The sequence below is a fragment of the Nanorana parkeri genome, unplaced genomic scaffold (genome assembly GCF_000935625.1).
Source record: "Nanorana parkeri isolate BGI_ZX_2015 unplaced genomic scaffold, ASM93562v1 scaffold180, whole genome shotgun sequence".
Taxonomy (NCBI): domain Eukaryota; kingdom Metazoa; phylum Chordata; class Amphibia; order Anura; family Dicroglossidae; genus Nanorana; species Nanorana parkeri.
This window is the reverse complement of record NW_017306448.1, coordinates 1,083,244-1,097,670: the sequence shown is the minus strand read 5'-3', so window position 1 is coordinate 1,097,670 and position 14,427 is coordinate 1,083,244. Positions and strand designations below refer to the sequence as shown.

The window sequence follows — 14,427 nt, the reverse complement described above, 5'->3', positions numbered from 1 at the left end:
TCACTGTCAGTGATTTTGGTGTCTCCCCCTCTGATGGTATTACACGGTGCAGGCAGCACCCCCCGCACCCCCTTTGTGACACCACTGAGAACATGTGCTCCTTTTCTGCAAGAATCTCATGTTTTTCACTCCACAGACTTTAATGGGAGCGCCTAAAAAACATTTAAATACAAAATTGTGGGGTTTTTGTGCACTTTTGTGCCTAAGAACCGTCTTCTCCTTCATTGGCTAGAACAAAAACACTCAAGCCTGAAACACTTAAAAACTGCACAAAAAAGCATCAAAAGTGTCCAAAAATGCTCTAGTGTGAATGGGGGGCTCAAAAGTACCTCTTGCCATTAATTTAAAAAAAAAACTGCTGATCCCGACCTCCCTCATTAGCCAAATACATCTACGTAGTCTAAATAGTCTGATAGGATCAGCAAAGGACAACACTGTACAGCACTGCTAAGCAAAGAGAACACGTTCAATGTGTAATGAGCAAATATAGCCAGACACGTACATGTATAAAATTACAAGCTTTATTCAGAATCAGGGTTTTAACACATTACCAAACAAACCTAGAGGCAAACATTTTCTTAGCTCTTGCAGTGGGGTTTTTATTTCTGCAAGACAGATAAACCCTCTGTGTTGGTCCTGGTGACCACTGTCAGAGAGACAGAAAATTATGGGAATCCAAAATTTTACAGTTGTCCCCAGAACAAGAGGTAAAATAAAGTATTCCAATGGGGACACCTGTTCTGGTGACAACTGTCGAAAACTGGACACACACTTTCATTTTTATTTTTTTTCCGACCTGCAGGCTGAAGAAAAGAAATAACAGATTCCTCCATTCACACTAAACAGCATTGATGGACACATCTCAGGCATCTCGAAGAATTCCAGATGGAAGGGTGCTGACAGGGCCACCCACTGTGCGAATGTTGTCCGCTTCATTAAGAACCGGCCAAAATGTGCACAGTGTACGTCTAGCTTAAAGTAATAGTAACCCCTTCACGACCAATGAAGTACAGTCTACGTCGCTGGCATCGGGGCTGTTTAAACAGACTCCCGGCGGCTTTTGCCGCCGGGGCTCTGTTTAAACTTGTAAAGCCGACTGTCGGCTTTACAGTAGAAGCAATTCTGGCAACTCAGCTGTCGCCAGATCGCGTCTACGGGCCGGTGAAGGGGTCACCCCGCCTGACACCACCGCCGTGTTTCCCGGGTTCCGTTGCCCCACCTACAGGCCCGGGACTGGCTTCTTTGGTGTTGGGGGAAGCGGGGGAGGAGATGGATGAACCTCCGTTCGTTGATGCCCTCCCTGTACTATAGGACCGGGAGGGATGCAGATTACATCACTTCCGGTGCCATAGCTGTCAGTGCTGGGCGTCTGAAGCCCAGCTATAAGCTATTGAAGTGCGCCTAAGCAGTACTCTAAAAAATCTACCTTCTGTCTGGAATCCCTCCTGAAAAATACAGTACCATTTCTGGTAACTGTGGGTGCCTAGGTGTTCCAGTACTTACAGCCTCATAGTTGTACTATATATCTGTAGTGTTACATTTAAGACCCTTTCACAGCACAGTGTTGTGTTAATCGCATGATACCGTAGGAGTAATGCACAATATCATACAACGTACCTATCGTGCACCTACTGTGCTCTAGGTACATTGCATTGCCATACATTCGAATGGCACCACAGTACACCTCCTGGGCGCCCTCTCTCCTTGCATGTCATAGCCTTTTCTGCTTCTGCGAAGTCTCAGTACTGACGCACTGGCCCAGCTCCTCTGCCCCTCCAGTCCCCTTTCTACATAACCTTTAATTTAGCTGCTGAAGGGGAGTACTATAGAGTGTCACTTGAATGACAGCTATTAGTCTGCTGGGTCTGCTAACAATCCATGATGGAGGCACCCAGCAACAGTCTTAGGGCATTTAGATGTCTAAATAAGGGAAGCGTTTACAGGTAAATAGCATGCATACAATACACATACAATCCTATAAGAAGGCTTCTCATATTTTGCCCATAGTGGGGCTTTAATATCTGGCTAAAGAGCGGGCCTGATGATGCCTGCTGGGAGTGTTATTAAATATCTGAGGCGTATCCTGGAACATGGTCTTACCTCCTGGATATTTCCCTGTGAGGATACATCTGTAACACCTGTCTTGTCCTCAGGCCTTAGGATGTTGAAAGCTATTTGTTATATTGGTGGTCAGTGAGAATACCTCTGTTATATTTGTGGTCAGTGAGAATACCTCTGTTATATTTGTGGTCAGTGATAATACCTCTGTTATATTGGTGGTCAGTGTGAATACCTTTGTTACATTGGTGGTCAATAAGAATACCTCCTGTCACAATATCCGAAAATCGGTGCCGGATTTTCGCTTTGCTCCTTGGTTCTGGGCTGTCAGCCTATGGTGTCTCACAAGGCTGCAGCCAATCTGCTCTCCTCCTCCCCTATTTAGGACTTCCTCACTTGTTGCTCTTGGTGCGAACAACAAGTCTTATGCCTTGTTCCGTACCCCTTGTGTCTCTAACTGTCCCGGGATCCTATTCCCTACGCTTACTATCGGATCCTTGTGCCTTTGGCTTCCCTGTACCAGTTGGTATCCCTGTTTGGCGTTATCCCCTGCTTTGCTCTTTGCGCCCCTACTATAGTATTCCAGTGTGTACCTTTTTGTATTTTGCTGACGATTTCCCTTTGCTTCACCAGTGTGCTGTGAGTCTCTCTATACTGCCTTCCTTGCCTAACTACTTCTGTGTTTTCTTACTCCAGCCATTGTATGTCTGCTTTCTTCTACCTACTTCCATTCTTTATACTTCTGGCTAACTCTCTCTAGCGGTCTGTTACTTACCTTTCCAGTGTATCCACCTTGCTACGCATTTACCCCTTTACTTCTAAGCTCCACTCTTTCCTTGAAGCTTTATGCTATACTTCTATCGTGACACTCCCTGTGTGCATTTACCTCTTTGTCCTACACCTTGCATTTTATCTTCTGTTATCCTGCTTCTATTTGTATGCATGTGCAACGCACATCTCTCACTTACTTTTGTACTTTATACCTTCATGCTCCTAAGTGTACCTCTAGCTACTCACCTTTCCGGTGTGTCACTGTCTCCTGAGTCCTTGCTTGGCTACTCTCTTCAGTATATCCTCTGCTGTGTGTCTTGCACATTTACTTGTGTCTTTCTCTTTCATTGTGTGCCACTGTTCCTATCTTCCTCCTCTTGGTTACAAGTTTCATCCCTACCTGTCTTTTGTATCCAGTTCCCCGGTCTTTTGTATCCAGTCCTTTGCGTCCGTGTGGGTGTGCTAGAGGGCCGCAACCTGGAAGGTGTCCAGCAGCCAATCATCCTCACCACTAGAGGCTCTGTCGAATACCTGGCCCTTCTTAGATTCTACGCCTCTAGTGTGTCCTGAGAACGCACAGATCATTAGTTCCTCTCTCCCTGTGACCAACATCCCAGATATCCCTCCTGTCTGTCACTCCTGCCAACTTCTCAAACCCCGGGGTTCATGTACTCTAGTGCCCCAGTCCCCAGAGCGTGACACCTCCGTTACATTGGCGGTCAGTGAGAGTACCTCCGTTACATTGGTGGTCAATGGGAATACCTCTGTTACATTGGTAGTCAGTGAGAATACCTCTGTTATATTGCTGGGCAGTGTAAATACTTTGTTACATTGGTGGTCAGTGAGAATACCTCCGTTACATTGGTGGTCATTGAGAATACCTCCGTTATATTGGTGGTCAGTGAGAATACCTCTGTTACATTGGCGGTCAGTGAGAGTACCTCCGTTACATTGGTGGTCAATGGGAATACCTCTGTTACATTGGTAGGCAGTGAGAATACCTCTGTTATATTGCTGGGCAGTGTAAATACTTTGTTGCATTGGTGGTCAGTGAGAATACCTCTGTTATATTGCTGGGCAGTGTAAATACTTTGTTACATTGGTGGTCAGTGAGAATACCTCCATTACATTGGTGGTCATTGAGAATGCCTCTGTTATGTTGGTGGTCAGTGAGAATACCTCTGTTACATTGGCGGTCAGTGAGAATACCTCCGTTATATTGGTGGTCAGTGAGAATACCTCCGTTATATTGGTGTTCATTGAGAATACCTTTGTTACATTGGTGGTCAGTGAGAATACCTCTGTTACATTGGTGGTCAATGGGAATACCTCCGTTACATTGGTGGTCAATGAGAATACCTTTGTTACATTGGTGATCAGTGAGAATATCTCTGTTATATTGCTAGTCAATGTGAATACCTTTGTTACATTGGTGGTCAGTGAGAATATCTTTGCACATCCTGGAACATGGTCTTATCTCCTGGGCTTTTTCCCTGTGAAGATACAACTGTAACAACTGTCTTGTCGTTAGGCCTTAGGATGTGGAAAGCTATTCGTTATATTGCTGGTCAGTGTGAATACCTTTGTTAAATTGGAGGTCTGTGAGAATACCTCTGTTATATAGGCGGTCAGTGAAAGTACCACCATTACCTTGGTGGTCAGTGAGAATACCTCCGTTACATTGGTGGTCAATGAGAATACCTTTGTTACATTGGTGGTCATTAAGAACACCTCTGTTATATTGCTAGTCAATGTGAATACCTTTGTTACATTGGCGATCAGAGAGAATACCTCCGTTATATTGGCGGTCAGTGAGAATACCTCTGTTACATCGGCGGTCAGTGTAAGGCCTCCCAGGGGTGTCCCGAAGCCGTGTGTCACCCGGTCTCCAGACCTGGCGACACCCTGCCGTGTCATCATCGTGCATGCGAGGCCATCTGATTGACGCCTGCAGGCGGCCATATTGGTGATGGAAGCCGGCAGAGAGAGGAGGGGACGTTCACCCGGGATGAGGTATGCCGCCGGATCCCCTCCTCTCTCCTCACAATGTCGGGCTCTCGGTCCATGACCGAGTGCCGGACTTTTTAGAGGGGGTGACACCAAAATCACTTGTATTGGGGTGTTCCATAGTAATGGACTTGGGGTGTCAATGCATGTGGCTTTACATATAGGACATTAGTAGATGATGGTCATTCTTTTCCCAAAAAGCTGGATAAGTTCAGTGAGAGATGTCACATGGACATCTTTGTTATGCTTTCTGGAGTGGTGGACATTGGGGTGTCTTTGTATTGGGGCGCTCCACAGTAAACTATTTGGAGTGTCATTGCTTGCGGCTTTACGTATAGGGCACTAGTAGCTGATGGTCTTCCCTTTTTCTAAATGTTTCTGAGATAATTGGTTTGACCTGTAACATGGATATCTCTGATCTCCTATTAGTTTTGGAGTGCTGTGTAATGGGATGTCTTTGCAGGATTGGCGCTACCATAAGGCTGCATAGGCAGCTACCTGGGGGCGGGGGGATGGTCGTACAAATGCACCTTCGCCTGTTTAGGAAAAACTCCTTGCACCGGCCCTGTTTCCTCACACCGCTTACCATACTGTTTTGTTTTTTTTTAAATTAGTTTATTGTCTGCACAAGTACAATATACACATATTGCATGTAGTAATATAAAAATACATATCACACAATTACACTGTTCGTGCTCTTGGAACATTCCAAAAGCTATGGTATCCACATAAAGTCCGTAGGTCAAGACCTGGCCCCCGACACCCCATATAACCGGTAACTGTGGTAAGAACAACAAGATTGAACAGTAGGGTATGTCGCATGGCCGTATCCTGTGTTTAAAAGTGATTTTGTGTGAACAGCAAAATTGCCGAACCGAACTTTTCAAGCATTGTTATACAAAATATGCAGGAGGGAAAGGGAAAAGACAGAGGACAGTGGGGTCATAGGAGTGCTGAAATTCCTTTCGGAAGCAAGATTTCTAGTTGTGGAAAGGGAGATAAGAAAGAGAGATAGACAGTAAGGTATCCTTAACTAGATCCCCTCATGTAAGGTGACTACTTGGGGATGGAGGTGGCTGGGAGAGTAAGTGCTCGCGCGTCTCTGGACAGAAGAGCTGCATAGCGATCGGAGTGTTAGGAATAGATCCATGCCCCCCAAGTGGACAAGAACTGCTTCTCTGTGTTTCTGAGGGTGGCTGTCAGATCTTCCATGGCATATACTTCACGTACCTTAGACAGCCATAGTACGATCGATGGAGGGCGAGGTTGCTTCCACATCAGAGGGATAGAAGCTCTGGCCGCATCCAACAGGTGGCATGTGAGCGAGTGCCTGTAATCGGTAAGTGGGGTCGCTGACATGTGCAAGAGACATGCCGCTGGATTGTCTGTCAGGTCTGCCATGGTCAGGTCTCGGATAACGGACAGCACCTGATCCCAGAAGGGCCTCAACGCTCTGCAGGACCAAAATGTATGTAACATTGTGCCCGCAGCCGAGCAACAGCGCCAACACCTATCGGATATGAAGGGTCTCATTTTATGCAATAACCAAGGGACCCTGTACCAACGGGACAGTATTTTGTAACTGAGTTCCTGAACTTTGCTGGCCATAGATGATTGAAGGACACGGTGAGGATGGTGTGAGTCTGTTGTTCCGTGAAGACTATCCCTAATTCTTCCTCCCATTGTTTTACAAAGGACGGGACCGTATCAGTAGTAGGTGTGTTTATCAAGTTATAAATGGTGGATATGGTGTGTCGTGAGGGTAGGGAGCCTGTGCACGTCCCTTCGTATACTGTGAGAGGCCTGTCCAGCTCCTGGGGGTTTGGAATTGCCCTAAGAAAGTGCCAAAGCTGCATGGGGCTCCAGGGGTCATGCAGGGGGTCAGTTAGGCGTTGGAGGGCCTGGGTAGTAAACCAGTCGGAGTTAGCTCGGAAGTCCCTTATTCTATATTTGTCCGCTGTGACAAGGCGTGCAAGTCGAGCGTTTTCCGCACCTGGGACGAAATCAGGATCACCTATGACAGGTGTCAATGGCGAGGGAGCAGGGGCCAGCGGGGTATTGCGTAATACCGTATGTGCAGAGCGAATGGTGGTGGCGATCAACGGATTTTCCCGAACTGTGGACGGTAGAGGGGAGGAAAGCCACGGGAGCCCTTCTATAGGTTAGCCGGTGTGTGGCTCTTTCGATTGAGACCCATATCTTGTTGTCACGGTGGACATGCCAATCCAGGATCCTGTTAAGGTGAACAGCTTTATAGTAAGAATGAAAGTCAGGCAATCCCACCCTTCCCCTGCCCCGTGGAAGGCTCAGGGTTTTTCTACTCAGTCTCGGATGGGATCCAGCCCAAACAAAGGACATTACTGCCCTCTGGAGGCGCTGAAAAAAGCTGGGTGGGAGGAAGATCGGTAGGGCTTGAAACAAGTATAACACCCTGGGCAAAACGTTCATTTTAATGGCTGCACATCTACCAAACCATGAGATGGTAAGCGTAGACCATTGTTTAAGATCCGTGAGGAGTGCTGTGATCATTGGGACAAAATTGGCCGAGTATAGGTCGCGAACGTCTGCAGTGATTTTGGTCCCCAAGTATTTAAGGTGGTCGTGCATCCATGTGAATGGAAAATCTGTTCTAAGGCGTGAAAGTACCTGGGTCGGCAGTGTGATATTCAAAGCTGAGGATTTCGAGATATTGACTTTAAAATCAGAGAGCCTCCCATATTTGTCTAGAGCTGATAGAAGGTGAGGAGTGGAGCATATCGGGTCTGTAAGGAAAAAGATTAGGTCGTCCGCTTCCAGAATAAGGAACGGTTCCAGAATAAGAGCGAAAATTAGAGGCGAGAGAGGGCATCCCTGCCGGGTGCCATTAGAAAGTAAGAACTCTTTAGATCTCGTTTCATTCACCCTTACGGCAGCTGATGGTGACGAATAGAGTGCAGAGATCCATTTAAACATATTGGTACCCAGACCAATATGTTGCAGAACTGCCTGCATAAATCCCCAACTGACCCTATCAAATGCTTTCTCAGCGTCGGTGGAAAGCAATACTAAAGGTACCCTGTGTGAGTTAGCTAGGTGAATAACATTTAGGACCCTGGACGTGTTGTCCCTTGCTTCCCTCGCCGGGATAAATCCCACTTGGTCCTCATGGATGAGCTGGGGCATAAAGGGAAGCAGTCGGTTCGCTATGATTGTAGAAAAAATTTGCCACAAATCATGGGGTCACAGTCCCCCTTAGGTATAAGGGTGATCCATGCTCATAGCATGGCACTAGGGATCAGGGAGTCCTGTAAGATGGAGTTATACGCTGAGAGGAAGTGAACAGAGAGTTGGGACTTAAACAGCTTGTAATAGGTGGCCGTGAAGCTGTCGGGCCTGGAATTGGAACTAATCGCTAGTTCCAATTCTGACAGGGAAATAGGAGCCTCCATCATGTCCCGGTCTTCGGGGCATAGAACAGGCATATCAGAATTACCAACATATGATCGCGCGCCAGAGGTGGGATTGGTATGAGCCTGTCTCGTCTCCGGGGGGTGCAAGTTGTAGAGAATAGCATAGAAGGCCCTAAATTCCTCCGCTATCTCTGTGGATGATGTCACTGTCTGTCCGGTGCGTGTCACAATTTGGGGGATAAAGGTCCTGCCTCGAGCACCCCTCAGGGTTCTCTCTAGCATCCTCCCGGGCTTGTTGGAGAATTCGTAAAACGTTCTTCTACCATTCATCATGCATCTTTTGACTTTAGTGAACGACAGTTCGTTGATTTCCACTCTGACCGCCCGGAGCTCAGCCTGAGATGCAAGGGCCAATGATCGTTTATGAGCTGATTCTAAAGAATGGAGACGGCTAAACAGGTGGGCCAAGTGCTTTGCCCCTACGCACTTCTTGCGGGCCCCATGTTTCACGAGACTGCCTCTAATGACACACTTGTGAGCTTCCCAGGTGACCAAAGGTGAAGGGGAGGAGTAGACGTTGCGAGAAAAGAAGGAAGACAGTTCAGTCTCCATTTCAGTCATGACTTGACATGTCTTGCAACAGCAATTCGTTTAGACGCCACATATAGCACGGGGAAGTAGGGGCTGTCAAGGTGAGAGACATATGTATGGGGGAATGGTCAGATAGGAGGATTTTGTCAATTGTAGCCGAGCGCACTTGAGGTAGCACCTTATGTTCAACAAAAAAATAATCTAATCTCAAATAAATTTGGTGGACTGACGAGAAAAAGGTGTAATCCTTGTCCCGTGGGTGTATAAACCTCTAAGCATCCGTCAGTTGCAGGAGATGCCACTCAGATTTCAGTTTTTTCAGGTATGAATAGGCCAGATGGGAAGTGCCTCTAGAGACATCCACCAGCGGGTCCATCGCGAAATTGAAGTCCCCCCTAGCACCAGAGTGCCGTCAGTGAATTCCAGAAGGACCTGAACCAGGGTGTGGATAAACCCTAACTGATCTATGTTTGGGAAGTACACATTGGCTAGGGTCACTGACACGCCACCTATTGTTCCCTTCAGGAGTAGAAACCTCCCATTGGGGTCTACGTACTGATCAGTATAGGGACACAGGGTCTTAGCAATGAGGGTGGACACACCCTTGGTCTTCGAAACTGGAGAGGAGCAGTGATACACTAAGGGATAATACCTATTGCCCAACCTGGGGATCTGATCTTTTTTGAAGTGTGTTTCTTGGACGAACACAATTTGGGATCTAGCTGTCCTCAAATCCGCCAGTAGTCTAGATCGCTTTTCGGGAATGTTTAACCCCTTTGCATTTAAGGATGTGAAAGTAACTGCCGTCATTATATCAGAGGCAGGTGGGGGGCATCCAAGTAAGAAGAGAGGGGCAGGGACAGAAAGAGCCGGGTAGAATGAAGCAAAAGAGATCCAGACAGAAGCAAGGGATGAGAGGAGCATAGAAACAGATCAGGAGCAGGAAAGAGAAGGATAGCGGATATGTGAGCAATGCACCAGTTGGTGATTGCAACCAGACTACCGGTACGGGCAAGGTCAACAAATGTATCAACCCGTTGCGCAGTTCACGGGGTAGCCCTACGTGGGGGTAGGTCGGAGAACGGTGTGAGTAAACAAGATGATCTAAATAACAGTGTAAATAAAACAACTTTGATAAGAAATGAAATGCATGACCCCCCTCCCAAGGCGGCGTGGCACGCTTGTGGCGGAAGCATCTGCTCGGGTGCAGCTAGGAGCCGACCGAAAGTCAAAGCTCCCACCCTGTCCGAACCGATCCATGTGGGGCCCGCGACCCATGCCCACTGTACATTAAGGAGTCATACCTCTCCCCCTGGTGTCCCACAAGTGTAATGTAAACCTCTCAGGGTAATAGCAATATATGCAAGAAAACAATTTGAATCAAACAAGTAAACATAGCCTCTAGATATGGCAACCCATGCTATTGTGAAACTGCATATAACATTGACAATCAAATAAGGTTGAAAGAATTAATTGTAAACCTGAAGCCTCATCATGTGTAACCCTCACAACGTGCTTGAGGGGTAAGCGGAATACCTGAGAGTGCATAAGGCTCAGTCATGGAATGTCATGTGAGAGTGGCGGGTCACCCTGAGCCAAGATATCTCGCCATTAGTAAGAGACCTCAAGGTTCGTGACCCGTCGGTGCGGGTACAGATGACGAGCGCAGGGAGTAACGAAGTCTGCTCCTGGAGCGGTGAGATGCTAGTTGGCTGCGGGGAGCAGCGTCCACGGTGCCTGTAGGAAAGTCCAGCCAGTCCGGGAGATCGATCGGAGCCACATCCAGCCAGCAGAAAAGGTCAGGCAGTTGAGATGGCAAATGAAGGGCAAAGGTGCGGTCTTGGTGTTGTATGATAACGTGGAAAGGGTGCCCCCATCTGTACGTGCCTCCTGCGGTGTGGAGCACATCTAGCAATGGTTTTAGCATTCTGCGCATCCTCAGAGTGTGACGGGAAAGGTTCGGCATGACCTTTATAGTAGCACCATTAAAGTCAAGGGGACCTTTATTCCATGCCTTCCTCATAATCTCCTCCTTGACTGTAAAGAAATGGACTGTGCAAAGCACGTCCCTGGGTATATCCGAGGCTGGAGGTCTAAACGATTGGACTCCGTGCACACAATCCAATTCCAGGTGCTCTCCTGGCGGCTTGTCAATATACATATTAAGTATGGCTGAGACAGTGGAGCGCAGTTCTGGGCTAGTGGTCGCCTCAGGAATGCCCTTCAGCCTGACATTATTGCGGCGACTCCTGTTTTCAGTGTCATCCTGTAGCAGGAACATGGTTGTCATGCGTTGCTGGGAGGCTAGGTGAGCAGATTCCAAGGTAGACATCCTGGCCCCTAGATCAGAAATGGAGGCCTCCACAGTGGTGGCCCTGCTATCTAACGAAATCACCTGTTTGATCACGTGCACCTCTGTATTTAGAGCCTGCACTTTCTCTGCTGCCATGTCTTCCAAGTCAGATTTAGTTGTGAGCTGGGGGAGAATGGACCGCCATGTGCTATCCCCCTCTGCCCTGCCAGCATCTATTGTGGCAGAGAATCCAGATCTTATGGGAGAGTCTGCCTGCGGCATCCTGGGGGGTCGGGATTTGGGAGTGCTCACGATCCGCCCGCATAAAGCCAGGGGCTGATGCTGCTTGTTTGTGTGGCTGGGTGAGGTCAGGGACCGATGTTGCCTGTTCATTTGGACGCTTGTGAGGCGTGTTACTCACCGCTGTGAGATGGCTGGGCACTGGATTCCGGATCGTGCAGACCAGAAGACTGCCCGTGGCCGAAATATCGCCGTATGCCGCAGGACGTGGACGGCAGGGATGAGCTCCGGGGTTGGTGAGTGTGGGACATGTGGGGGGGTCCAGAAAGTCCGCTGTGCAAGTGTGGGAGAAGAGGCCGTGCAGAGCTCCGGGAAAGCACGTCCTCACACCGCCACGTCTAGGCAACGCCCCCCACCATACTGTTTTTACCAGGGATGCACCGATACTAGTATTGGTGCCGATGTCGAGTATTTGGGCGAGTACTTCACTTGTGAAAAGAGAGCATGGAGCCAGCTTCCCGGCCAATCAGAAAGCCGGGCAGCGTGTAATGACTTGATTGGTCGGAAGCTGGCCAATCAGGAAGCCAGGCGCCGTGTAATGACACAGCGCCCGGCTTTCTGATTAGTCGGGAAGCCGGCTTTATGCTCCCTTGTTATCTCATGATGAGGGAGCATGGAGCCGGCTTCCCGGCCAATCAGGAAGCCGAGTGCCGCGTCATTACACTGCGCCCGCCTTCCTGGATTGGCCAGAAAGCCGGCTCCATGCTTTCTCGTCACCTAGTGACGAGAAGCATGTGGATGACTTCCCTGCTAATCAGGAAGACAGGTGGCGAGTCATGACATGTCGCCTAGCTACCTGAATGGGACTTCCAGTACTCGGTATCGGCGAGTACCCAAAAAATATATCGGTACTCATACTCGATACCGAAATACCAGTACCGGTGCATCCCTAGTTTTCACCTTTCCCCATACTGTTCACCTTTCCCCATACTGTTCATAGACACCCCAAATCGGCCTGTCCACCAGAAAGCCTAAAAATGTAAAAACAAAAAATATAAATACACCTTTAAAAAATCAATTAACCTTATCTCTGCGGGTTCATATGAGGGAACAAAACCTTACAAGCCTCAAGTCAAGCTTTAGCTCGGGCTACATGAACAGGCATATTATATGACCAGGGACAATTTCCTTCCTGATATATTACAATGATTTTTTTATGTAGCTATGAATCTCATATTTCCCCCTCAGGTCTGCGGAATATCACAAATAATCTCCGTGCCCCCTGACTGAAATCTCCCACAGTCTGTCAGTCTGAGAGAATGCTTCAATGCTCAGTGCAGACATTAATAGAAGAAGCAGCTGCTGTGCTCAGCTTTACAGATTCACGGAAAGCAGGGCAGATACATATAGTGGACTTTATCACCAAGACAGTGCAAAGAAAATCGAATGTGCATATACTGCATGTGGCATATATGTGGTAGCACGTATATATGCGAACAGCTATAAAGTGTTGAAAGTGCCCACTGCACACCATACAGTGTTGCGACTGAATTAGATAAGATGGATGCCGAAGTGACCGCTAAGGATTGTGCTGTGCCAAACCTCAGGGCTTGTTCACACCATGCAATGCGTTCATGGCTTGGTTGGATGCCATGAATGTACTGGATTGCATAAACAAAGGCTCCCCATTTTCTGGGGTGGAAGGGGGCGTGCTGGTGCCATTCTTTGCAGGCTCTCAGATGGGCTGTGCAACACTCAGGAGGGATGGGCGACACTCAGGTGGGCTGTGCTATAGTGTTTCACCAGTGGTCCACAGGCAGGCAGCGTGGTGTCAGGGAGCCGGAGAAGGAGGAGCAACCAGAGGCGAGTGCCGAGGTCCTCGGTAAGCGCAATCTTGGGCAGCCGCATCGGCCTGAAACCCTTAGGCCTGGTTCACACCTGGGCGCTTTACAGCGCGTTCCTACGCTCTGTAAAATGCTCAACATGTGAAAACCAATGATTGCCTATGGGCATGGTTCCCACCAGGAACGCGCTGCAAAACGCCCTACGCCCTAAAGAAGTGCAGGAGCTTCTTTGGGGCGTATTTGCAGCGCGTATACATTGGGATACAACCAGGTAGCCCTCGGAAACACACTTTTTTTTACCGCGAATCGCATTAGAAACGTGCGACAAACGCGCATATTCAATACGCCTAGGTGTGAACCCAGCCTAAATCTTCCTCTGAGCTGTGGGCACCTGTAAACAAGCACAGGCTGCCCGCAGCTCAGAGGAAGATCCGGTTTCAGGCCGATGCGGCTGCCTGACATCTCGTCAGAAAATTTAAAGTGCCGGTGACGGCTGGACACCCAGACACAAGACTCCAAAACCGGACTTTCCGGGTGAAAACTGGACGGGTGGCTACATTAAATATGTCATCTGACCTCGGACACACAGATTTCTTTTTTTTTGTCCTAACACAATTAAACTGAATGCACCTCAACACAAGTAAAAGCACAGTGTGCATTAGAGCATTTACAATCATTACATGCACGTGAGATTTCCTATCAATGCATATAAATGCATGTATGTCATGGCCGGCGTGAATAAGGCCTAACTGCAAAGATTCAATAGTTCACTTTTTTATTAAACAGCCTTTTAACAACAAATGCAGGTTTGGAGTAGCACCGATCACATCGTTTTTAGAAATGACATTTTGGCATCTTCCATGTTGCTACATTGTATTCAATTGAATATGGATTAAAGCCAGTTGACAGAATAGAGCTGAATTCAGACGTCATTCTGGAGCGATGATTCCAGAGTAACCTCACTACTGTTCACATTCTACAATTATTTTACTGAAATAGTTTCCTTTTAAAATAAAAAATAAGCTGAAAATGTCACATGGTGCAGCTTTCATCTCTTTTTGTCAGCTTTTTTTGGCATGATCTTGCTGTTGATCCATTGCACATAATTAGATACTTTGGTATAGACTCCGGGTTTGTTCAATTGGCCGCATCCATCTCCCCAACTGACAATCCCGTACAGGTAGGCGATACCATCCTGCTCACAGGCCAGGGGCCCCCCAGAGTCACCCTGAAA

General features: G+C 47.9%; 1 protein-coding gene across 1 annotated transcript in view; it reads right to left on the bottom strand.

Annotated features, from left to right (window-relative positions):
- Window positions 1–14,156: 14,156 nt before the first annotated feature.
- The window catches only part of HGFAC (HGF activator), a 55,491-nt gene continuing 55,220 nt past the window's right edge, over window positions 14,157–14,427 (bottom strand). The window contains exon 14 of the mRNA XM_018554972.1: window positions 14,157–14,421. Coding sequence (XP_018410474.1) covers window positions 14,242–14,421 — 180 coding nt within the window. The 3' untranslated portion in view covers window positions 14,157–14,241. The remainder of the gene's footprint in view (window positions 14,422–14,427) is intronic.